The sequence below is a fragment of the Trichogramma pretiosum genome, unplaced genomic scaffold (assembly GCF_000599845.2).
Source record: "Trichogramma pretiosum strain Unisexual culture from Peru unplaced genomic scaffold, Tpre_2.0 scaffold14, whole genome shotgun sequence".
Taxonomy (NCBI): Eukaryota; Metazoa; Arthropoda; class Insecta; order Hymenoptera; family Trichogrammatidae; genus Trichogramma; species Trichogramma pretiosum.
This window is the reverse complement of record NW_019641706.1, coordinates 2,233,615-2,258,814: the sequence shown is the minus strand read 5'-3', so window position 1 is coordinate 2,258,814 and position 25,200 is coordinate 2,233,615. Positions and strand designations below refer to the sequence as shown.

The 25,200-nt window shown below is 39.7% G+C and overlaps 3 protein-coding genes across 4 annotated transcripts; 1 reads left to right on the top strand and 2 right to left on the bottom strand.

Moving 5' to 3' along the window:
• Nucleotides 1-954: 954 nt before the first annotated feature.
• On the bottom strand, nucleotides 955-4,463 carry LOC106656845 (trichohyalin-like). Its single transcript, XM_023463014.1, has 9 exons — nucleotides 4,032-4,463; nucleotides 3,697-3,958; nucleotides 2,780-3,629; nucleotides 2,257-2,711; nucleotides 1,953-2,185; nucleotides 1,735-1,878; nucleotides 1,356-1,678; nucleotides 1,129-1,267; nucleotides 955-1,059 (listed from the first exon to the last, which is right to left on the bottom strand). The coding sequence occupies exons 1-9, from the start codon at nucleotides 4,254-4,256 to the stop codon at nucleotides 955-957; spliced, it is 2,736 nt and encodes a 911-aa protein (XP_023318782.1). The 5' UTR covers nucleotides 4,257-4,463.
• Nucleotides 4,464-4,623: 160 nt separating this feature from the next.
• LOC106656982 (ER membrane protein complex subunit 8/9 homolog) lies at nucleotides 4,624-5,783 on the top strand. The gene is made up of 4 exons (XM_014378209.2): nucleotides 4,624-4,952; nucleotides 5,053-5,129; nucleotides 5,204-5,371; nucleotides 5,442-5,783. The coding sequence occupies exons 1-4, from the start codon at nucleotides 4,761-4,763 to the stop codon at nucleotides 5,611-5,613; spliced, it is 609 nt and encodes a 202-aa protein (XP_014233695.1). The 5' UTR covers nucleotides 4,624-4,760; the 3' UTR covers nucleotides 5,614-5,783.
• A 5,287-nt stretch (nucleotides 5,784-11,070) lies between these two features.
• LOC106657187 (dual specificity protein phosphatase 15-like) lies at nucleotides 11,071-24,606 on the bottom strand. Of its 2 annotated transcripts, none has more exons than XM_014378564.2 (7): nucleotides 24,447-24,606; nucleotides 21,230-21,812; nucleotides 16,837-16,953; nucleotides 16,636-16,760; nucleotides 16,218-16,568; nucleotides 15,531-15,737; nucleotides 11,071-14,662 (listed from the first exon to the last, which is right to left on the bottom strand). In XM_014378564.2, the coding sequence occupies exons 2-7, from the start codon at nucleotides 21,248-21,250 to the stop codon at nucleotides 14,374-14,376; spliced, it is 1,110 nt and encodes a 369-aa protein (XP_014234050.1). In that variant the 5' UTR covers nucleotides 21,251-21,812; nucleotides 24,447-24,606; the 3' UTR covers nucleotides 11,071-14,373. The 2 variants fall into 2 exon arrangements, with proteins under 2 accessions (XP_014234050.1, XP_023318750.1); XM_023462982.1 differs by lacking the exon at nucleotides 24,447-24,606 and adding an exon at nucleotides 22,845-23,016.
• Nucleotides 24,607-25,200: the final 594 nt, after the last annotated feature.

Sequence of the window (25,200 nt, the reverse complement as noted above, 5' to 3'; positions counted from 1 at the left end):
AAACTAATTTGTTTTCACTATGAACATGATCAGTAGATCGAGAGAATATGTCCAAATTGTTATAATGATAATATTGTTTACAATCAAGGTACCGACTTATATGTTTATTCATTGTCCTTAAAATATTTGAATCATTTTAAAATTACAAATTACCGACGATTTCTTCAATGAATTTATTTGGCTTTCTAAAACTAATTACTTTCTAACAAACTCTCGACAGATATTGTCTAGTTCACACAAAAAAACATCGAGTAAATAGATCCTTGTACTACTCATGTATGGTGACAAATTTTGACATTCATTTAAAAATTTGCCTCCCCTAGGTTGTGGCGTACTTGACGTGCTTCATAATCTGACACAGGTTTTTTTCCTGGGTGCAGCCTTGACACATAAAAAATTGATTTACCTTGTATACGGAACTTTTTTTCTACCATTTTGATGTTTTCCACGATGAATTTCGAAATGGTAACCATTCGATTTTCAATTATACGTCCCAAGGATGCAACAAATATGTGTCATACCAATGAATTACTTTGCATTTTTAAATTTGAGTCAAAACAACTTTTTCAAGAAACTCGTGTTTTTTCGTTTCTTAAAATGTTTATGACTTTTAATAATCCTTTTTTTCTAAAAGTTGTTTCCTTGGTGACCATTTACGATCGTTAAGAAATCTTTTACCCTTTTATTGGTGAGGTTCATGCAAATAAATAGCGTTGATTTCATAAAAATAGAAAATGTGGTTTTTGCTACGATAAATTGATTCAATCACAAGACTAATAATTATGTACACAGCTTAGTCATGAGAGTCAAACTCGACGATGCGAGTTTCTAGTTCTTGATATCGTACAAGATAACAGAATGTAAATAATTGAAATCGCATGAAATATTCAAAGAACTCAATTGATAAACTACACATTATACATAAAAAAAGAAATGAAATACACGCACTAAATCTCATAGGATCATTTCGTTGCACGATTCCGTCGACGATCCTTGGCGCATTTGTAACTTGTTATCCAGCTCGTATTTCAGCAGGATGAGCTGGGGATCTATGATATCCTACAATAATAACGATTGCGACGATGCATATAAAATTCATAATATCTTGCGATAAACCGATTACCTTACCTTATGAGAGTAACGGGAAGATCCGGGAAATTGGGAATAGTAAGACGTAGTCTCGTGATTCATCGGTGTCTTTGCGTTGGCTCTGTTGAGGGCATCCTCTGGCTTCTCCGCTTCGTTGATGTGAATCGACAATCGATCCCTACGAATAAAACAAAAAATCGTCCATGTAGTATCATTCCTCATAATTAACGATTTTCGCGCAAATATTAAATACGTTTAACGCCTACTTGGCCAACTGAAGTTTCTCAATAGCGATTTGGCTCTCTTTCTGCGTGAGAATGTCCTCCTGTATCTGCAGCTTGCCGAGCTTCTCCTTGTATCGCTCCTCGATGAATCGGGCCTGCTTCAGAGCCTGCAGGCCCTCGTCCCTCTTGGCCACGGCCGACTGCGTGAACTGCTGAAGCTCGCGAGCTTTCTGCACGAGTCGGGCCTCCTTCTCGCGGATCTCGTTGGCTTGCGCGTCGAGCTCGGCTACCTTTTCCCTCCACTTGAGTCTCTCCTGATTGGCACACGCTTTGGCATCTTGGGCGGCTTTTATCGTCGCTTCCAACTGAAAGGAGATTTCTTGTAGCTCGAGCTGAAACAATTTCGTATTCGAAAATTTACCTCAGCTTTGGAAGACTCGTTTTCGCCGATTTTCAGTCGATCGAAGATCTGGAGCTTTCCTCTCTCGGCGGCTATCGTCTGTCTCTCCTGAGCCAGCCACTGCATCTGCACGTTCTGCTCTTTGGCCCACGCTTCCCTCATGGCCTATAAATAACAATACGCATTATGTAACTTTTATTGAATACATTTATTTTTAAACGTATTTCTAATTTATTTACTTGTATCCGTTCACGTTCCCAATTCGTCTGGTCGACGAGAATCTCGCGATCTCTGAGCAGGGCTTGCTCCTTCGAACGATACAACTCTTCGGTTTCTTTCAGGCTCGCATTCTGCTTGTGGAATTCCAGCATCAATTGAGAGATTTCCGTTTCCAATTTCTCGATCGTCGCCGTCAATTTCTTTTTCTCCTCGCCAAACGCTTCTCTCTGCTTTTCCAGTTGTTCCTTTAAATCTGCACAAAACCAAAAATCAGAAACACAATCGACTCGATATTTCCTCGAAATTTAATCAATCGATCCCCACACTCGATATTCTTCTCCAGCATCGAGTAATGATGATCCCTCGACTCGTCGAAACGCTCGTCTCTGCTTTGAAACTTCTTCTGCATCCCCTCGAGGCCCTCGACGATGACCTGCGACTTGTTCAGAATGTTCTGAACGTTGGTGCTCTCCTGGGTCATGGTGTTCATGGCGCGACGCTCCGACTCCTTGGTCCTGGTCAGACGCTCGATCGTCTCGAGATGCTCGCGCTGCAGGAGGTCGACGTTCTTGAAGTGTCGATCCTGCATCTCAGCGATCAGCTTCGCGTGCTCCGCCTTCGCCCGATCTCGCTCGGCTTTGCGATACGCTTCGATCTCCGTCATTTCCTCCTTGAGCTTTTGGATCTTGAGCTTGTAGTCGGCCTCGATGCACTCGACGTCGTCCATCATTCGCTTCTCCATCTGCACCATTTGCTCCTCCAAAAAGGTAATCTGTTTTCTGAAGATTATCGAATTACATCAAAATTATGATAAATATAAACACTGAAAAAGTAACGATTCACGTACTTGTAAGAATCTTCGAGCATCGTCGTCTCTTTCTCGTGCTTATCCTTCAAACTCTCCAACGTACACTCCAAACACGACTTTTCCAACTTGAGCTTCTGCAGCTCGGCCTCGCACTCGTCTCGCTCCCTCGTCGTCTCCTTCACCCTACGCAGCTCTTGATCGACCGGCAACGTCAATCCAGCCTCGGGTTGACTGGCCAGCGCCCCGATGTACGAGTCTATCCTCTCCTGCTGCGCCCTGATTTGCGCCTCCATCGTCGCCTGCCTCTCGCACTGTCTGGCCAACAGAGCGTTGAACTGCGACTCCTGCTCGGCCAGTTTGGCTTTCTGCGTGGCCAACAAACTGTTGAGCTTGCCGCTTTGCTGGGAAAGCGCCAGGGCCGTTCGTAGCTCGTGCTCCTGCTGCTGCATCCCGACCAGAGCCGCCCGTTGATCGAATTCCATACTAAGGAGTTTCGAGGTGGTGGCGTCGTTGACGCGACTGCCATCCGTGAGGACGCTCGAGCTCGTCGCTAGTAGGGTCGTCGACTGATCCGTGAGTCCGGATAGCTTGGCTTCTTTATCGCTCGCGAGTTTCGGAGGTCCGCCGAGCCACTCGGGAAGATCGTCGTTCGGCACCGTCGCTGCTTCCTCTTTGCGAGCTGCGCCGATGCTCGGCTCGAAGATTTTTACCACGGACGGCTTTTCCTCGATTTTCAGGGTGTCGTCGATGAGCAACGGCGCCGACAGCAAACCCAGAGGGTCGTTGTTCTGTGGCGTCGCTCTGCGGCCTCGTCGCGGCTCCTTTCCCGCGCTCAAGGAAAAGCCAACGTTGCTGCTACTACCTTTGCTCGTGATCTCGCTCGATAATCCTGTCAACAAAGTATTTTTCATCGATGTGCCATATCTAAAACAGATAATTTTTGCATTAATACGTACTCGAACTAGTCGTCATCGTCGTCTCTCTGGGTATGGTCCTCGTACTGCTACTGACCATCGGCGCTGCCGGCATCTCGTAATCGAACATGTTCTTCTTACGCAGATCCGGACTGGATTTCGATCGGCTGCTGCCGAACAGATCCTCCATGAGTAATTTCTTCGACTGGGCGCTGCTCGTTGTGGTTTTCGTCAGATAGTCGTCGTCGTCGTTCACGTCGTCGAATAAAGATTTCATTTTTGTTTCTTGTTTATCGTCGCTTTTCTGACAAAAAATTAATTATCACGATTATTGAAACTTGCAAGCTTAAACTCTTTTCGATTTATGTAATGCTTACCGAAAGTTTCGTAGTTTCCTCAGTTATCTCAGCCTTCCGTTCATATTTCTTTACGTTCTCGTCTTCGCTAGACTCTTTATCCGATAACAACAAATCAGTCAATGGATCGTCGACACTCGAATCTTTGAAAAAAACCTTTTTCTTCGATTTTTCGTTGATATCGTCAGCACTCGGCGTCGTCGATGGCTTATCGTCCCTTTGCGGCTTCTGCTCGAACTCATTCATCACCTCGATTCATCCCCCTACTACTGGCACGTGCACAACAACTACAACGGTAACAAAAACAAACGACATCGTCGCGAACAACGCCGACGACGACAGCTGCGATCCCAACCACCCTCGATTTCCCATATTATATCGCTGCGTAGAAATACTCGTGACTGAAGCAGCAGCACATGTGTTTTGAATCTGAGCGCACAAGTTGGCCGTGCCATCGCCAATGGCAACAGATTATATAGGCAGCCTCGCGCACGGCAATACGCCATACTCAGCAGACGGAGTACATATGCCCGTACACATATAGCACATAGGTGGAGCGTGTGCAGTAGTGTGGACTACATATAATATAAATAATCGAACTTAACCTATCCGTTTTATACAAACACACAGCAGAACAGACGACGACGACGAAGTACGGACGTGTGTCACACCATCAGTCATTCGTTGCATAGTACACGTCTCGTGCGTCCATTGAAATAATTTCGCATTTTTTAATCAATTGCACTCGCGATGACGGACGTCAAGTTTTCGGCCAGGGCTTACGCCAAGGTCCTTCTGCACGCCATCAAGTATCCGCACTGTGCCATCAACGGTCTGCTGCTCGGCAAGTACAGCAACGGCGAGCTGTCCATTGTCGACGCCGTGCCCCTGTTTCACATAAGTCTGCACTTGGCACCCATGGGCGAGCTCGCTCTCAACACGGTAAGAATTTTACTCCTCTACCACTACGTTTTGTTTTGTTTTTTTTATTGTCTGGAACGAACAATGAAGTGACACACGGCGCTTTTTCTGTTATACAAAGGTTGAACAATTGGCCACAGAACTGAATTTGGAGATAGCTGGCTACTATGCAGCCAACGAAAACATCAATGACACTAGGTATGTTTTTTATTGTTGTACTCGGATGATTTTTCATGGATTAGAATACTTACCGTTGATTTTTGTTCCAACAGCATTGACAAACCAGCACACAGAGCTATATCAGAAAAGTTAGCTGAGAACTTTGATCATGCCATCATAGCCATGGTTGACAATAAAGAATTGTCCATTGATATGGACAGATTTGCGCTTAAGGTTTCACAGTATTCAGATGGCAAATGGAAGGTCAAAGACAGAGCTAGGTAAGTTTATTTTCTTTCAAAGTGTACACACTTTTTGGAAAAATTACTAAAAAAAAGAACCTTATTTTAGTATACGATATGAAGGTGATGATACACTTTTGAAAGCTCTCTACAAACTAAACAAAGATGAGAGGTACAGAGATTTATACGACTTTGATAATCATCTGGATGATGTCTCGATGGATTGGAGAAACAGAAAATTGAACAAAATTATTGACGGAGCATTGCAACGACAAGTATAATGGTGTCAAAGTAATTTATGATATTGTTTTAATTGTTCAAATATTTATATATTTATACATTCTTCCAAAGGATAGTTTTTCAAAGACTATTCTTTGAAGCACGGTTGTGTACAATATTCCATTTAAGTAATTATACACATATAGTCATGAAATATATTAGTATACATCAGCACAATGCTTTTATTTAAATAAATATCCACAAAACCATGAAAAATTAAGCTCTAAATATGATTTTATTAGATAGAATCAAAAATGCAGAGATTTAATACACAAATTTATTGTTGTCAAACTAAGGTTAATCTCAAACAAAACATAGCAATCAAATTCAATGTTCTAAGAACGTCATTTTAATTATAACTGCATAGAATTGCTCAGTGGATTTACAATTTCTTTTTTGCAATAACGTCTTTTCAGTCTCAAATCTAATCGTAAAAGTTTTCTCTCTTTTTTTAAATTTGAAAATACGATTGTTCAGTAATAGAAAAATTTTTTTAAGATACGCTGCAATGTCAAATCTAACAGGCTACCTTTCAAGCTGTTTTATTATTCTTATGTAATGGTTGATTAGTTTTTAACGATTCAATCTTCAGCTATGGTTTTTTTAATGAGCGTCTGGAGGTGTAAAATTGATTGACTCGGTATTGTTTTTACAACTTATATGTTTTTTATTATAACACACAATCAATTTCAACATTGACTTTTTTTATTTGTCTCTTTTGTTTATTTACACTTATGGAAAGATCCAGACATGTTTTTTTCAAAAAATTTTGAAGAATGATGTGTTTCGTATTTCGTGTCACAGATATATTTGAGACTGATTCTTATTTCCCAAAATGTTTAAATCTTAGCTCTAGATGTGGTTTTAAGATCATAAGGTTTAAAACGTAAGAAAATTGCGATCCTGGATGATTTTTCTTTTAAGTTGTTCCTCTTCGAGATAGAAAATCACAAATATAGTGTTATGTAAATTGAATTTATGTATAACTTTATATAAAGTTTTAAAAACTTTTATAATAAATTTAAATAAAAGATTGAATTTCAGACTAATAAATGTTTATAAACCTTTATAGCGTTTTAGTTTCATTGCTTACTTGAAGAAACATAAACACTATTAAACAAATTTTTTTTTAAACTTAGTACTAGCTGCGATATCAAAAAATTTTAATTTGCATCGTAGTTTGTTTTGTGCGTCAAATTCAAGCTTGATGACCCACTAAAATTTTCAATATATCCACCGCAGTTGAAAAAGTTTTGAACGATATTATGATGCTTCATATCGATCTAAGAATTTTTTCATAAAGTTAAATTAAATAAAGGAAATATTACTTTGTATTCGAAATTCACCACTTTAACATGATGACTCAAACTAAGATCGATATAGATACTGCTGATGAAACTCTTGTGAAAGGTAAAAAAATTTGGGAAGACGACAGGTATTTATGAGATCTGGCTAGCTAAATCATCAGTAATAACTACTATTCATTTAGATACTGTAACTCTTCAAAGAAAAAGAAAAAGAAAATGGTATTAATGGACTTTTTATTCAAGTTTACTAGAGTTTATAAGGGCTTTTTAAACTTTAAAACTAATGAAATATTAACGAAGAAACTCAATTTTCGTAGTGTATGAACAACAAATTATATTTTTTAAGAGAATACACCAAAGTCTTTTTTACCATTTATTGTACTGCACGGCCTTTATGTATTGTCTTTTGATGACGGAGCAAATTCACTTTTTGTCCAAATTTCTTCTCGCAATCGTCGCAAATAAAATCTTTCTGACCTTCGTGGACTGTTTTTTGGTGCTTAAACAAATCCGATTTACTTCCAAATTTTTTTTCGCATTTATCACATACAAAATCTTTGCGACCTTTGTGTATTGTTCTATAGTGTTTCAACAAATCTGATTTTTGTCCGAATTTCTTTTCACAATCGTCGCATGCGAAATCTTTGTTATTCTTGTGGACTGTATTTTGGTGTCTGAGCAAATTACTTTTCTTTCCGAATTTTTTTTCGCACTTATCACATGCGAAATCTTTGCAACCCTCGTGGACAATCTTTTGGTGTAAAAGCAAATTAGATTTTTGATCAAATTTTGTCTCGCATTTATCACATGCATAATCGTAACGACATTCGTGTACTCTCCGATGGTGCCTCAACATATCTGATTTACCTCCGAATTTCTTCTCGCACTTGTTGCATGAAAAATCTTTGCGACCCTCGTGGACTGCCCTGTGGTGCTTCAACAAATCTGATTTTAATCCAAATTTTTTCTCGCACTTGTTGCATGAAAAGTCTTTACGATTTTCATGAAATATTTTTCGGTGTCTGATCAAATTGGTTCGAAAACTAAATTTCTTCTCGCACTTGTCGCATGCGTGATCTTTGCGATCCTCGTGGACTGTTTTTTTGGGCTCCAGCAAATGATGTTTGTGTCCAAATTTTTCCTCGGATTGATCCCATGTAAAATCTTTGCGACCTTCGTGGACTGTTTTTTGATGTTTGAAAAAACTCAATTTATAAACAAATATCTTTTCACAATTGTCACATGCGTAATCCTTGGAGTGTTTGTGAAATATATTTTGGAGACTCAAAGAATCCAATTTCTGTACCAGTTTACGCTCACGCTTATCTTTGTGACATTTGTGGAGTGTCCTTTGATGCTTCAACAAATCGGATTTATTTCCACATTTTTTCTCACACTTTTCACACAAGTAATCTCTAAAAACTTTGTGTAATATTTTTTTGTGGCTTATTGAATTTGGCTGTTTTTCAAACTTTCTCTCGCGTTTATCGTGTGTGTAATCTTTACGACGTTCGTGTTCTATCTTTTGGTGGAATAACAAATGAGATTTTTTTTTAAATTTCCCTCCACACTTGTCACATAAGTAATCTTTGCGATCGTTGTGTACTCTTTTTATGTGCAAGACCAAACTCTGTTTATTTCCAAATTTTTTAGCGCACTTTTCACACAAGTAATCTTTAAAAACTTCGTGGAATATTTTTTTGTGCTTGAATAAAGTCGATTTATTTTCAAATTTCTTTTCACACTTGTTGCATGCATAACCATCTTTGTGTAAAAATTTTTGATGCGTGAACAAAGTCGATTTTTTCACAAATTTCTTGTTGCATTGGTCGCATGCAAAATCCTTGTGAACATTGTGTTCTGATATTTGATGTCTACTCAAATGACTTCGAAACTCAAATTTTTTTTCACACTTGCCACATGCGTAATTTTTTTGTTCAATGTGAATCGTATCTCGATGTGTTATTAAGCTCGATGAAAGAATAATGACGTGTTCACTCAAACGATCATTTGAGACAACTCCTTCGGGTTTCCTCTCACTTTTATCCATTTTGCTGCTTAAATTGAACGATGGATTCTTCTATTTAGTGTCACGAAAATTGAACGACTAAAATTTATCTTTCAAGTATTTTGGCTTGTTTCATCGGTAGAGACAACATTCAAACTAATTTGTTTTTATCATATACATGATCACTGTATTCGAGGGACGATGCGAAAATCATTTATGATTATGTTATTTGTAATTAAGTTCATATACTGTAAAACTTCGGTAATTCAAAATTCTCGATAATTCGAATTCAACCTCTGTTTTTAGCGTTTTCGATGTGAATTTGATGTTAATTTACCTCGATAATTCGAACAACATCATTATTCGAAATTTAGATAATTTGAAATGAAATTTGGCATTTAGAGTCTAGATATCATATAAATTTACTTCGATAATTCGAAATGATAGACTGAAAAATTATTTACATTACACATCAATGTATCGCAAGTAAGTATTGTGAATAAGTTTCTTTCCTGTTTCGGGAAGGTTGGCTTCCCAATTTTTTTTGAACCGGTTATACAGATAGTTGAAGAAATTGATAGATATTAGGATTGGGAAGAATATGTTTCTGTTGATCATGTATCAGCACTTGGAGAAAGAATTGAGCAAGAAATAGTTGCTGATATGTAAAATTAAAAACAAAAATTAAATGAGGGATCATTTGATGATGATGACGAAGGAGGAAAAGAAAGTACCAGTAAAATAATTCCTATATATTCAATGGAGCAATTGAAAAGTTTGAAGGAGAGAGAAATTTATGTTTTGTAGGGCTTTTGGATTTGTTATTATTATACAGGAGAGATAAAGCGCCTGTATAAAGACGGTGCAAAAATCAATTGTTCATTACATAATTTTATTTTCAATTAATGAGACTGATAGAAATAAAAGCTATTTTGAATCTACACATTTGAAGAAGTATTACTAAGTAAAATACTTAAGTATTAGTATTTTGTCAAAAATAGTTATTACTTATTACTTATATACTTTATTCAATTCTATTTCATTTTTGCTCAATATTTCAGCTAAATAAATGAACTGCAAATAATAACGGTTCATATAAATTTTTTACTATTTCAAATTAATCATATAAAAATATGAAATATTCAAAACATTTTTGATTAAAATTGACATTAATTAAAAAAAACTGAATTACCGTGGATATAAACAACATGGCGTAAAAAACAAATGATACCAGCGATCCATATTTCTTTATACCAGTCCGGAAAGGCCATGTATGTGCTGATGTCTCTAAAAAAGGCACCAGCAAGGGATAAATTTGACCGAATCGTTTTTCAAGATCTAATTTATCTAAGTAAAAAATTATGTAAAAAAAGCAGAGTCTCCAAGACTATAAGAATGGTATAAAGTTCATGAATATTACAATAAAACTTGTATACTTATGAAAAATTATTTTTCGTTTTGTTCTTGAATTGTCTCTCCAACAGTAGACCTACTCCTGAGAAATGTACAATTCTAAATGGTAAGGTATAGTGTTCAATTAAAATACAAGTTGACACGATCTTTTGAGATGTTAAACTTTGAGAAAAAAGTTTCGACAAAATATTTTAATAGCCAGCTTTGACTTAAAATTTTACAATATTTCCGAACCCAGTATAGTCAAAATATTTGATGATAAAAAGTCGTGAATTATTGAACGAAAGAAAAAACACAGGTTTCATAAAAAAAAATATTTGTTTTAAAGAATGAGTTTTGAAATTTGCGAATAAAAAGAAATAGTATATTACTGCCCTAGGTCGTAAAAAACAGAAAAGTCCCAGAGTACGTGTAATTAGTGGCCGAGCCTTACAGCGCTTGGGCGACAAACTGAGACTCGTGCGAAAATCACCCACTTCGCGCACGAGTGACGTACTATTTTGTTATGTTAGGTTTTTCATGATTTATTCGGATGAAAGGATTAGTTATTCCTTATACTAGCATTAATATACGAAAAAAATAAGAACGTGTAAGCGTTGCCTATGAATCGCACTAGCTTGGAGTAGCACCAGTAGCTGTTCCGTCTTACTTCAATGCGGCAATTTCAGGCAATCACACATGTTCAGGGTTTTATTTTATAGGATAAAAAATTCAGAAACTCAACACACAGATTTATTGTTGTCAAAAACAATTATTTTTATTTTATTATTCATCTTTGGATAGTCATTACATGTTTCTCCTGTACTTTTTTCAGAATAACATTTCGGCAAATGCGGACAATAACTTTATGCGTTGTACATTATGAAACTGTCTATTTTCAAAATTTAAAGGAAAACTCATAAGAAATCAAAATCACTATGCGAGGACGAGCAAAATATGAAATGTCGATGTCACTGAAACACGCGGTGTAAAAACGGACAAATGTTGATATTTATGTAGTCCTATTATTTGTATTATTATTTTTGTAGTGGTTTAGCGTTTTTCAAATTTTTCTCACTTGTAAAAACTATATGGTTTTTATTATTTTCGTGTGCATGGGTGATAACATTTTTTTTCAATATTCATTTCAGGTACGAAACTGCGCGAATATAGTTGTAATGTGTGTAAACACATACATCGTCAACTCATCTTTCTATGTATGAGTGTAAGTCATTCCTTTGTCGTCACATCAGTACGTGTATTGCTCTATAATTTTTTGATGGTTTCCCTAAACAAAATTGGTTGTCGAACCAGAGCATAATTGTCGAATCTATCGTTCTCTGAACATCATTTTTTATCATACATATTATTGCTTATTAAATTTACAATTTTTTTTTGCAATAACGTCCCTTCAGTCTCGAGTCAACCCTTCGATTCTTTTCTCTATGTTCTCTTGTATCGACAATTTGAAACTACGATCGTTAAGTAATAGAAAATTTTTTTTTAGATATGCTGTGATGTTAAATCTAACGGGCTACCTTTCGAGCTGCTTTATTACTCTTACAGCTGTAATAGTTGATTAATTTTTAACGATTTAATCTTTTCAGCTATGGTTTTTTGTTTTTTTATCGCATCGATGCGTGGGCGTCTGCGCGTGTAAAATGGATTGACTCGGTATTATTTTCTACGACTATATGTTTTTTTCTTTTTATCGCACAGTAAATTTTAACATTGACTCTTATTCGTCTCTTTTGTTTATTTATATAATTGCTGAAAGATCCAGGCATGTTAATCGTTTAAAGCTTTTGATACACGCGTATAACGCGAGGTCAGTGGATTTCGCGGATATTTATACTACTTTTGGTTGCTTCGTTTCAATTTTTTTTTTTTTTTTTCAATAAACCAATCCGAAGAACGCGGAAGCTAATGATGTGTTTCGTGTTCGCATCACAGATATACATATTCTTTTTTTTCTTTTTTTTATTTTTCTTTCGTATCATTATTATAATCATTTTTCAGACGTATCAAAAATACTGCGGCTTGCGTAGTAAATCAGTATATCATATATATCATTATATATCATAATCTAGTGAATAATAAAACTCGTTATCGCACACAGTGTAACGCGGAATAGATTGACCAATAATTTTTTTCTTCTTTTTTCTTCTTTTTTTTCCTTTTTTTTCTTTGGCATGTTGTATCTACATAACACGGTGCATTATCGTGACTAAAAACGGTACGCGGGTGTGTACGTATAATAAGAAGACCTGCTCGTTCGTTTTTGTCTAAAAAATAAAAATAACTCTCACTCTCTCTCCCTCTTCGGAACGCTCTCGCACATAACAGTCTAAAGATTTGGTCCAAAACTTCTTCGTATTTTTTTTCTTTGTCTTCGAATCTACGCGTAACGCACGTGTTATATATTTTATACAACGCAACCCGATAAAATATAGAGAAATTATTGTTCTTGCTCGACTCAATTGCCATTCGATCGATGATATGGATAACAATTCATACTTATTTTGTTATTTTTTAATAAGGAAATACATCGAAGTCTTATTATTTTACAATTCGTCGTATAATAGTTCTTAACGGTATGCTTTTGCGAGGTATTTTCTACAAAGCATTAATTTACCCTTTATGTATATGAGTCGTGTATTAGGATACATGAATCGTGTGCTTTATAACTTCGTTTTCCTCGACTTATTCACTACTGCCCAGCTAAATAATGTAAACGTTTATTAAAATGTGTGCAACACAGTGTTATTTTCCTGATCGTAGCACGATTATTATATAATACACAAGTCGGTACGTATATTTTGTTTATTATCATGGCGACATTTGCGAATTTACACACCTTCGTTTTGGCTAGTATTTTCTACATTATATACATCGTCTCTTTCTCCGCAATGTACAAACTTAACATTATTATATACGTTCCACATGCTGTGTGATTAAAAAAAGCAACATCGTGTCGTAGTTACAAGCTACGTTGTGAAAAAAGCGTATTAGACGAATGAAGCGTCGTATATAATAAAAAACGCCAGTGCGCTGTATACAAGGAGCGTGTAGCGCTCCTGCTCGATTTAGAAATGCGTATACATGGACTCGTTATTTGACAATATGTATGCAGGATGAACCTTTCTTGTCGCTAATAATCATAACAATCGATAAAAATTATACACGGTTCAACAATGGTAAACATATATCATTATATATCCTTGTATATATTTATCGGTATATAGATGCTGTGTAACAATTATATCTGTAATAACAATGGACGGTCATTACAACCAAAAAACCCGTTCTCTCTATACACTCGCAACAATTATGTTATTTATGCATAATAAGCGATAAGGTGCTATCTTTTAAATTTTTTTGCTTAAATTTTCCTACGACTTACGCGAATGTAATTATTGTGCGCCGCTATACGAATACGATTTTATGTTAATTATAACGTCTACATCATCGCACGTACAAAAATTTATCATACATAAAGTTGCTGCTCACTGCACTTATCGAAGACGCCCGGCGTCTCGCGCACCAGTCAGTCAGCGACTTTTCGGATTATCGACGCAGCTGCTCTAAAAAAGATCGTTCGATCGGTAGCTCGCCGCTGTAAATCGTACTCAAGAGCGACTGCCGTTGTTGCCGTAATTGTAACGTCCCTGGGCAGTGCCGAGACTGCAGGCGCTGCTGGAACTCCCGTAGACTTGCTGCTGCTGTTGACTTTGTTGATACTGATGCTGATGCATCGTCGTGTCGTTGACGCTACTACCAGCGCCACCAGCACCGCAATAGCATCCACCGTCCCGGCAAATGTGCTGATACGAGCGCGAACGTCCGTAGCCGTAATGATCGTTATAAGGTGCCTGCATCGACGTCGTGCCCGCGACACCGTAATTAACTTGGCTCGGTCCGTAGCCGCCACCCCCGTACAAGGCGGCAGTCGCAGTCGTCGCACCACCGTACGCGTTAACGGCACCACCCGCGGCATTGTACATCGAAGAATTGTTACTTCCACCACCTCCGCCGGGGGGAAAGACAGGCCTGTGCTACGTCATCGGCGTGGAGGCCTCGCTCTTGACGAGTCCGCTCTGGGGCAGCACCGCCGGACTCGGCCTGCCCGAAAGTCGACGCGGATAGTGCTGGGGCGAGGCCGGGGGCGTCGTGCGCGGAGTCGCCGGGGCAGAACCACCACCCGACACGGCGTACCTCCAGGGCGACGTGGCCGTCGAGCTGATGGGCGCCGATCGGCCGATCGCCGACAGGCTCGAGGTGCTTCCGCCGCCGCTCGTCGAGCTGCAGGCCACGGCTCCGGACAGGTCGACGCGCGATGTCATTCTGTACACATACACACAAGCATACGCGTATGAATTGGGCACTTGAAAGAATGAAAGAGGAGAGTGCGCAGTGGTAGAAATGCTCGACATTTTGAGGCTAGCTGTCGAGGAATAAACTAACTGACCAAATGGTATATTTTAAAATTCAGCTTTGATTTATACCGTTATTTTTTCTTCGTCACTTGCAGATTTACGCATAAATGTACTAGCCATCTAGTTATAGAGGCTTAAAATTTAATTAACTTATTTATAGTGGTTGCAAATTGTTTCAAAATTTCAAAACGGTTTAAACTGGTTTTTTTACGTTTGACTTGTACAATTATCTTCGCTTTACCACTTGCAGATTTACTTAAATAAAGGTACTCGCCATCTAGTGGTGTGATCTTAAAGTGTTATCATTATTTCAATTGGTTGAAACGAGTTTGAATCTTGTGAAACAATTAAATTACATTGAATTTGTTCCAGAAACATTGTCATTACTGATATTTCTTATAGACGTGAATGTGATTTCAAAGTTTGCATTTCAAAATCTAGCTTTGACTTATCCGACTTATATTATAATTTTGACTTTGTTACTTGCAGATTTACAGATATATAGGTACTCGCAATCTAGTGGCGAAGGCTTGAAGTATCGTACTTACAGCGGTTGAAACTATAGTCTACATTTATTGAAACAGTTTAATTGCCATTTTTAGGTAATTTAAAATGCGCTCAATATTTTGAACACAAATGTAACCTATAAGAATAGCAAAAAAAACTGTAGCCAATCGGTCAATTATTTATTTCGAATCATTTTAAAGGGTCATTTTTTGACCATCGCGGGCCATTTTCGAGCATTTCTACCAGGATTAAACGAACTCCGAAATTACCTCGATGGCGGCGCCGACGATCCCGTATAATAATGTAAACCCGCAGGGCCGTTTCTGGGCCTGATGCAGGCCGACATGCTGCTGGCCGATCTCGGCATTGCCGGCGAGGGCGGCGCCGAGGGCAGCAGCCTCGGCGTCTGGGGCGGCGTCCTGCCGCCGCTGCCGCAACTGCTCTGACTCGACGTCGACGATTTTCTGCGCAGGTTTCTAATTGCAGGCCACAAGCAATTGCATTTTTCGATCGTTTTTTTTTTTTTTTTTGATTTTTGATTCTTAGTTATTCATTTGCTAATTTTCGTTTTATGCATTTTTGAATTTTTTTGTTTTAGCTACAAGGTAGAGAGAAAGAGAGAAACGAAAAATTCATCACAATGTTGCTTGGTCTGCTTGAGAGATCTATTTTATATTTGTTTACATCGAGGGTGCACCATTAGAAAGTTAATAGTGTTAGTTATATATCATACTTAAAGCTTTCAATATTATGTATTTGCTCAAACTGCACTCGACATCGTGATACACACATCAAGCCATGTAATTATAAATTGTCCAAAGTTTCGTTCACGTAAACTTTTTGCGATCAATTTTTCGTTTCAAAGTAATATGCGTGCTCTCTTCAACTACAACGGTGCGAAATAAGAAGTATGAAAGAAAGAAAGCGTATGTGAATGAAAATCGATGCATCCATACCTCTTCGAAGCTTGCCGACACATTCCCGTGGGACAAGGTCGGCCCATGGCGCACTTGCCCTCGCAGATCTCCCTCGACATGGCCAGTCCCTCGTAATTGATCAGGGTCAGCCTGCAGGCCTCGGCGTCCTGCGCCGCCAGCGCCAGACTCGGGAATCGTTCGCGCAGACGTCTCCTCTCGTCCGGCAGCCGGGTCGACTCGAAGTCCTCGAGCTGCTGCTGAAAGCCCACGTTGGGATTGGCCACCGATCGGCCGACTCGTACGACCTTCAGGGCGTCCTTCCACGTCAGATCGGTTATGCTCATTATGTAGGCCACGGCGACGGTGACGCTTCGCGACATTCCCGCGAGACTGAAGTCAAGATAGAGCGACGGGATTAATTTTTGATTCGAATTTCTTATTTTTGGGATGAACTTACCAATGTATGAGGACGTTTCCGCCCCTCAAGCGAGCCGAGTGTATGAAATCGTTGCAAATCGAAAAGTACTGCGAGAGATTCTGATCGGGCGTGTCCGCTGCCATGATGCACAGATAGTGCTTGTCCTGCGCGGCGAAATAAAAAAATCATAAACATCACAGCGAACGTCAATATTAGAAAGAAAAAGCAGCGTCGACTCACGGAATGGAGACGCCTGGCTGCATCGTGAATCGCCAATATGTGCGTTATCTCGAAGCGCTCGAGCTGTGCCGCGTCCTTGCTGTCTCTGTAGTTGCCCACGTAAAGACCAGGCAACACCTGCAACAAAAACAGCACACGTGCCATACCTTCTCGTTAATGACTCTTTGTGCCTTTTTTTTTACGCCGTAAAAAATATCGCACGCGCTTGCGATGGCCTTTTCATTATGTATACGTATTGGTATCGCAGTAGGCCTGTAGGTCCGCAGTAAAAAGAGCCGAGCAAAAATCGAAAAATCGATTTTAGAGCGCGCATATTATGCGTTCTTATGCTTCGACGAGCAGCAGCAGCGCGACGCTCTCATTTCTATACAGACTACTTGACATAATACGAGCGCTTTTGCATTATAAACACTCCAGGCCTCCGCGCGATACGTACGTGAGCTATGCACAATCGACGTACGACCACATCCATTGTGTGGCAGCGGCAAGATGAATTTCCAAAAGGGTCGTTCGTTGCAGCAGCGATTTGCCGCGGACTCGATTGGTAGTAGGGAAAATCTACTGCTGCAGTCGTTGGGCAGCTGTACTACTATTACTGCTCTGCGCGACTTTTCATTCAATTGCACTCGAAATTTGCATTGTTTACCTCGTCGTCTATCGGGGGTGGACTCGCGGCCAAATCGAGCAACCAAACGAGCGAAAGAAAAAAAAAAAAAAATAGAAAATCAATTCCCATCGAGCTGCTGCTGCTCCTTCGTACATGAATTTTATTAATCCGAAATTTCGCGCGCGATCGAGAGTACGCGATATATTATTTTTTTGTTTTGGCTCCCTGATGTCCTCCTCCAATCCACGTGCGCTACATGCCGTATGTCTATTGTTGTGCATTATACACGAGACCGCTGCTGTATGCACGTACGTACATAATATGCACGGAGCTTCGTGGCTCGCGTCCAAAATTTTGTGTACTCCCGAAAGTACGACAGCACACGATTCATCCGATTGCGCGACTCGGATTTATATGAATTTCTCGGCGACGCGTAAATGTTTTTTCGGTCTATAATAGCGGCTGGAGACAGATCAATCGCGTACGCATGAGGTGAGCTCGCGACTGCGAAGGGTTATAATTTGCCTCGCTCTCGAATCTCGCGCGAATTAAATACAACGAGATTTTGGTCATGAGTCATCATTGGAATTTTAGCGACTGATGATATTTAATATTTTCTATTATGTCAGAGGAAATTCGTACAAGAAATGTTTTATTTTTATACTCGCAATGAATTAATTGTGAGTCAACAAATACAGAAAAACCTACAAAAATCAAACCTTGCTTCAACTTATACATTTATTTTGACTTTACCACTTACAGATTCAAAGATATGTAGGTACTCGCCATCTAGGGGTGGATGCTGGCTTTAACCACGATTGACTTTCATGCATTTTTCGACTAATTTCATTCACAATGTTTAAATTTGAGTACAAAATCAAATATTTCATTTGTCATTTTTGCATCGAAAATAGTTTACACTTTTCAAATAGTTTATGTAAATTAGTAATGAATATTTCATGAAATAAAATTCAGTTTCAATCCCTTTAGTTTCACATGAAATCTGCATCACGTTTAAAGTTATTTTTTAACAGTGTAACTGATGAATTAAAGCAACAAGTGTCGTCAACGTCAACTTATTCCGCATAAATCGTTCGTGTATCACTATTTTTTTCCTATCGAATCGCAAAGACATAATTCAGAGCAATGCGGCATCGAACAAGCGAAAGATCTTTTCCGTTTATAATATACGCTCCAATTATAAATAAACGCTAAAAGCTCGAGGATGTCTTCCCGTTTTCACTTCGCGCTCTTGTTTTACATACAAAATGCAGCAAAAGGCGACGACGTAACTTCTCGAGAGAAGGTATATATACTCGGGGAGATTATTATAATTATGCGAGATATATACTCCGATGCACTGAAATTACGCGCGACTGAATCTTACAGCAGTATAGCCACTCGGTACCTATACTATATATCATCATCATCATCATCGTGCGCGCCTCTCTGCACATTCTTCGAGATCTCTCTCTCTCTCTCTCTCTCTCTCTCTCTCTCTCTCTCTTTCTCTCTCTCTCTCTGTCTCGAGTTCGTCGAGCTTCAGAGGGCAGAGGCGGAGCCCCGAGAAATTCTGCCGAATAACCCCCGCGCGCAGCAGACAAAAGATTTGCAATGTGTATGGAGAGAAAGATCGATCGTACCGTGCGCCCAAGTATTTATATTACGAGATCTACTCGAAAAGTATTTCGAGTATTTCCCAGACCGCGAATGGTACAATTACATTAGTACGATTCATTACTCGTTCTTTTGCCTTTCTCTCGCTCGATCGAGCTTGGGGCTTCATCCAGTTTCTACATAAATATATAGCGAAATCTGCAGCCTTAAAATATACAATGGTTGGAATTGTGTGACATTGATGTAGAGCAGCGATACGCGCCGCCGAACTGCCAGTTGGGGAAACTTCAATTTACATCGATTATTGGTCGCGAAGTAATACTTTGGAGAGCTTAAATGATGATCGATCGAAAACAATAAGCGCAAATGGACTCCCGTAAGAGCTTTCGAAATCTATAATAATATTCTAAGCCTACTTTGCGAACGAGGCTCAAAAATTTACTTACGTCTGGACTTATGTGAGTAAACTACGTAATGGGAAGACTGATAAAAGCATCGATACATTCGAGACGCTTACGAGTTCGGGATAATTTATATGAAGATGCTGTTACGGCTTCGTAGTCTTGAGTTTCTTGTTCGGTAGAGCTTAACGTTACATTAACGCATGGATATTCTATAGTCGAGGCGATATTTTCGCAAACGTGGGAAAAATAGAGTAATGGATAATTTTTGCGTCATTCCCTCCGCAAGGACACCCGGAATGTGGAGACCAATCTTGCTTTTGGGTTACCCCGCACCAATTTGTTTAAATCGATTTTTTTAAACAAATAAAGAAATTTTAAAAATTTTTACCTGAAACCTATTTTAGGTAATTTTGACTAAAATGTATACTTTTCGAGTTATAAGCGATTCCAAGTCAAAAAATGTCTAATTTTGCCATTTTCAATCGCTTATTACAACATGAAAAAATAATGTTTTCGATTTTACCAGTGTTCTTTATTAATCTTCAAACATCCCTCTATCAAGTCGCGTAGTTTTTTTTCGGGATTTTTAATGATAAATCAATCTCATCACGCATTTAATATCGCGCGATTTCAAGTGCAACGCAATTCAGCAAGACAAATCAGTAATGTGAAGAAGTGCTTGTTTATACTGGCTTATATAGCCGATTTCAATTCTTTGGCCGCTTGCGGGAACAGTTCCTGACAACGCGACATTTAGTGGCAGGTCGATACACCCTTAGAAAAATAATCTTTCTACCGAATCAACGAGAAGTAAGTATCTTTTGATTGTAGAATTTACAAAGTATATATTTTTACGATTGAAGAATCATCAAATTACGTTAAAATGGAAGTTGAAGAGGAGATTCTTTCTAAAATAGAAACAAAGCAAGAATATTATAAAGCACTCGGAAGTTCCTCAGAATCCCGAAATACGAGCGCGAATTCAGGTCAGTTCAAAATTTAATTAAAATATATTTTATTTTAAATTATTATCATTTGATTAAATGCCTGAGATCGCGAGTTTCTACGTTTTGACTTGTAAAACGTGTATTTAATTTATGCATTCGTGTCTGCATCGTGATTCATTTACTCGCTGCTGTATGAAAGCAAAAAAATGCATACAGGTATTTTTTCGAAATTCAATCTAGTACTTGCATAAAAATATGCTAAAAATATTCTACAACAATCATTTCAAAAACTCGCCGTCGGACCTGTCGCACAGTTTTCTCATTAAAAAAAATTATAAAATAGAAAAAAAATTCGATGGCCAGACAAGAGAGAAAGAGAGCGAAACTAGGTAGCTTTTGGGGATCGATTTAATCATAAACGAGAACTCGAGAGCAGTAGCTAATTTAAGCTCGACCTTCCCTCCGATAAGTCGTGTCGTGGGTAATGTGTGTGTCTCTCTCTCTCTCTCGCGAACGTGCCCCCCTCATCGCTTAGCACAGTGAAATTCGATCAAGCCGTCTCTCGCTTGTCATTTTTCTCTCTGTGCAAAATTGCAGCGAGAGAATCGGAATTCAAGGTGATTGGCCCTGTGTAAAAGCTCCGATCGAAAATTGCACCCTCCCCTCGGCATGTGGTATAAGCTATATATATGCTGGCTCGCGTCGCAATTGGATCGAAAACTACCCGAATTTTCGGATATATATTTGTAAATATTTTCTGGCTATCGAAATTCTGGTCGGTTTGCACAATCGAAAATAGCTCGCTATGGCTCCCTTACCTTATTCATGCCATTTCCCATATTGTCGAGGCGAAATGCACCTGCTGGCTGGCTGGCTGGCTGGTCTGCTCTTATCTTCTCTCTTTTTTTATCGGACCCGTGAACTCACGCAGTTAACCGTACACGTTTCTCTCCCAACGAGCAGTTAGTAACAAGAAGTTGTAGAAGAAGAAGAACAGGAAGAGGAAGAAAAAAGGTGCTGGTGGTGAACACTACTCGTCCCGATCAGCAGCAGCGGTAGTAGCAACAGCAACAACGGCAGCTTTTACGAACGATCGCGTGAAGCTCATTCGCGCCTCTCGTCTGACGAAGTCTAGGCCTGCTGCATCTACCACAACTTATACTGCCACCGCTATTACTGCTGCTACTACTACCACTGCTGGTGTTGTTGTTGTTTTGCCTCGACTTCTCGCCGTAGTTGCGCTTTTTGCTCTTGGCCGTCGTCATAATTTCTTCGGTCTCCTTTTTTGCTTCTATTTTTTTTACACCTGTCGTTCCAGATTAGTGCTTGGCTCGGCTCCTCATATCCATACACGTTTATGCATCGTACACAAAGCTCGGCTCAGTTAGCGACGAAGACGATCTGCAAAATAAGGACGAAATTAATTACGCATGTACATTTTCGCGTGAGTAGCGAGATGTGCGCATAATTTTTCGGAGAGCCGATGCAGCATCTCCCCTCATATATAGACGTTCGATAGATATATTTTATGCAGTGTTAGAGACGGCTCTCGAGGATGATAATGGGTTACGAAATTAGAGACATCGAGCCTCGGATGTATATAGTTAGATCGAGAGCTATAACCGAGGCAAATTCGGCTGTTCGTCGCGTCCCTCGAGGATTTAGTAGATACCCACGTACGAGCACACGTACGATCGTAATAGGAATAATCGTCGGCTTTGAGTTTCAGCTGCTCCTGCTACTGCGCTTGAAATGTCGTGCCGCGCGGGGAGCTTTTTTTTTGCATTTTTAAATTTCTAAAGCCAGGCTAATCAAATTCACACACTACTTGATACGTGTTGGAAAATGAAAAAAAAAAAAAAAACAAAAGCAAAAAAAACAAAAAAACTTGTTTAGAGCTTTTAAAGGTCTCTGCGACGAATGAATTCGTAATTCTCGCAGGCAAAACACGATTTCACTATATACCCATCGATCCGCGCATCGGCTGCAATTCTAAATAATGCAAACTTTCGGGGGGCGAGAAAAAAAGATTGAAAAAGAGGCGCGTGAATAATTTTTTAAACGATTCGAGAATGCCGAGGGAGGAGGGGAGGATAAGTATATGCGAGATGCATATAACATATCGGTTGAAGCACGCGGCATACATAAAGGGCGTGGCGGTCGCTGCTGTTACAGTATGCTGCATAGCTGCATCATTTTGGATTTACGGGTTAAAACCTGTTACTACGTAAAGAGAGAGAAAAAAAACAATGAATAAATAAAAAATGCCGCTCTGAAAACCGGGGACAAAGGCACGTTTTTCCCATTAATAGTTGAAACTCTCCGAGGGGTGCGGTGCATTATAAAACATTCGAAAAACATTTAAACGATTAAATTCTCGTAAAGAGCCTCATCGCTATATGCGATATAATATATTCCCGCTGTACTACTTACTTTCAGGTCGTTAGTTCGATCGTGAAGTCGAAGAAGAATAAGAAGAAGAAAATTCCTTACGTCGGATAATTGAGAGAGAGAAAAAGATGTTAAAGTGAATTTGAATATAATAACGCCGAGGAGAGCAAGAGCTTTTTTGGTTGGCATATATCTAAAAGGGAGGAGGCTTAAGCGTACAGCAGGCAGCAAAAATTGAGACGATCCGGAGTCACGCTAGCGCGAGATTGATTTACGAAACCAGCCGAGAGGGTACGATGATGGAATAGCTTTTTTGGATATATATGGTAAAAAAAAGAGATGGTAAAAATTGCAAGAACTGCGGAACTCGTTTTTCATTTTTGACCAACGTAGCGTTACACTCTTACACACAACACGCGGTGATTCATCATTTTCGAAAAAGCTCGTGGTTGAAAAAAAAAAAAAAAAAATAGAAAAAACATTTTTCAATACACCAACTTTTGCGGTTAAAGCACAAATTCGTGTGCATCATTCTACACGCGCAACGCAACGCACGGCGTACTGCGAAAATTCTTATGTGCTCGTAAATTGACCGGCATTACTTTCTCGAAATCGATTGCGTGCATACATGAGCAAGAGTAGCGAACTTAGTACTAATGCCACAAAAACATATACTGCAGAAATTATAATATCAGCTCAGGCGAGCACGAATATATTTCTATCGCAACACACATATTTCTCTCGTAAAAGAGCCACGCTGTGCTGCACGCGCGCGTATAGCGTAGTTAGTAGTTTTAACGAAGCTAGCGGCGCAAAAAATCGATCATCCGCGAACGTAGCTGCCAATTGTTAAAAGTGACACTTTGCAGCAGGCAACAACCAGCCAACCACCCCCGCGCAAAACTCGTTTTTTTTTTTCGTTTGTACCAGTATGAGTGTGTGCGGGTGAAGCTTGCAGTCGTTTTTTTTTTCTCTCTCTGTGCTTTTTACGTTTCGCGTTTTGCCGCGCTCGAAGGGTGGGCTGCGGAAATTTTCAAGGAAACGCGCGTGCATAGAGCACAGGTATATACGCGAGAACCAATGACTTTCACTGCTCTCTGGCGCAACCGTATACCACAACTTGGGGCAATAATATATCTATATATCCACGCATCGTGTGCCGTGATGTATAGAGAAAAGAGGAAAGAGGGAGAGAGAATGAGAATGAGAGAGACGAGAGAGAGACCTACATAATTTGCACGCGAATATATAGGTGAAAGCAAAAAAAAAAAAAGAAGATAATAATGACGATAATAATAATGCGACGTGTAACGAGAAATGTAAAGAGACAATGACACTGGGCTTAGGGATTGTCAAGTGTATATGCTTATACGCGACACACGCTGAATAGGTGCCTGTAATGCTGCTACTGCTATATAAAAAACGCGAATGAATGAGTGAGAACAGCAGGAAAAAATTTGTAAATGTGCCAAAATGACGGGTATAAAGTACTTTGCTACTCCAAAACGAGTATTATAAGTAGTAGTAGTAGTAATAGTAGTGCTAGCTGTGCTAATCGACTCGATGTCAAAACTAAAAATCGACGTACACAGAGTCCGACTATATACGATCGTCGTTATATATTTTTATTTATTGTTTACTCACTCGATTTATAAGTCGAATTGCCCAACGTAGTATACGGCACAGCCATCGTCACGTTAGCGAGAGCTATCGCTCGAAGATGGTCTTGCTGCTGCCGCTGCGGTATGTCACGCGCGCGCGGTGTGTCTTTTCTGTGACATGCAGAGAGAGAGAGAGACTCTACTGCTGCTGGTAGTACTACTGTATATATATGCCTCGCGGATCGACACACTTTGACGACGACGACGATGCGATGATGCAGTGCTCCCCGTGTGCGACACGGCCGAACTCCAGACGACGAAAACAGCCGAGCAGCAGCAGCAGTAACAACAAACAGAAGCACACTTCTCTATACGATGCAGCCCACCAACACATACACCGTGGACTGCTGCAGTTGAGCGGCCGACGGCGGCGCAGTTAAAACGCGCGTGGCTGCGTGGCTGCGTGCAGATAGCTGCGTGCAAGACAGACAGAGAGAGAGAGAATGGCGAAAATTCGAAATGACTGACTGACGACGGAACTCACTGCACACACACACACACTCGCACACTGCGACGGGGGGGTTGAAACACTGCACCGTGTGCTTTAACGAAGAGCGTAAGAGGGAGAGACGGAGATAGAGCTTGCGGCAGCGGCCAAGTAGTATAGCAGTAGCAGCAGCAGCAGCAGCAGCAGCAGCAGTTGAGCAGTGTATAGTAATACAGAGGGACGCGACGAGGGAGGGACGCGGACACACTGCTGCTCTACTATAACTCGCCAGCAGTTCCTCGCGCGCGCA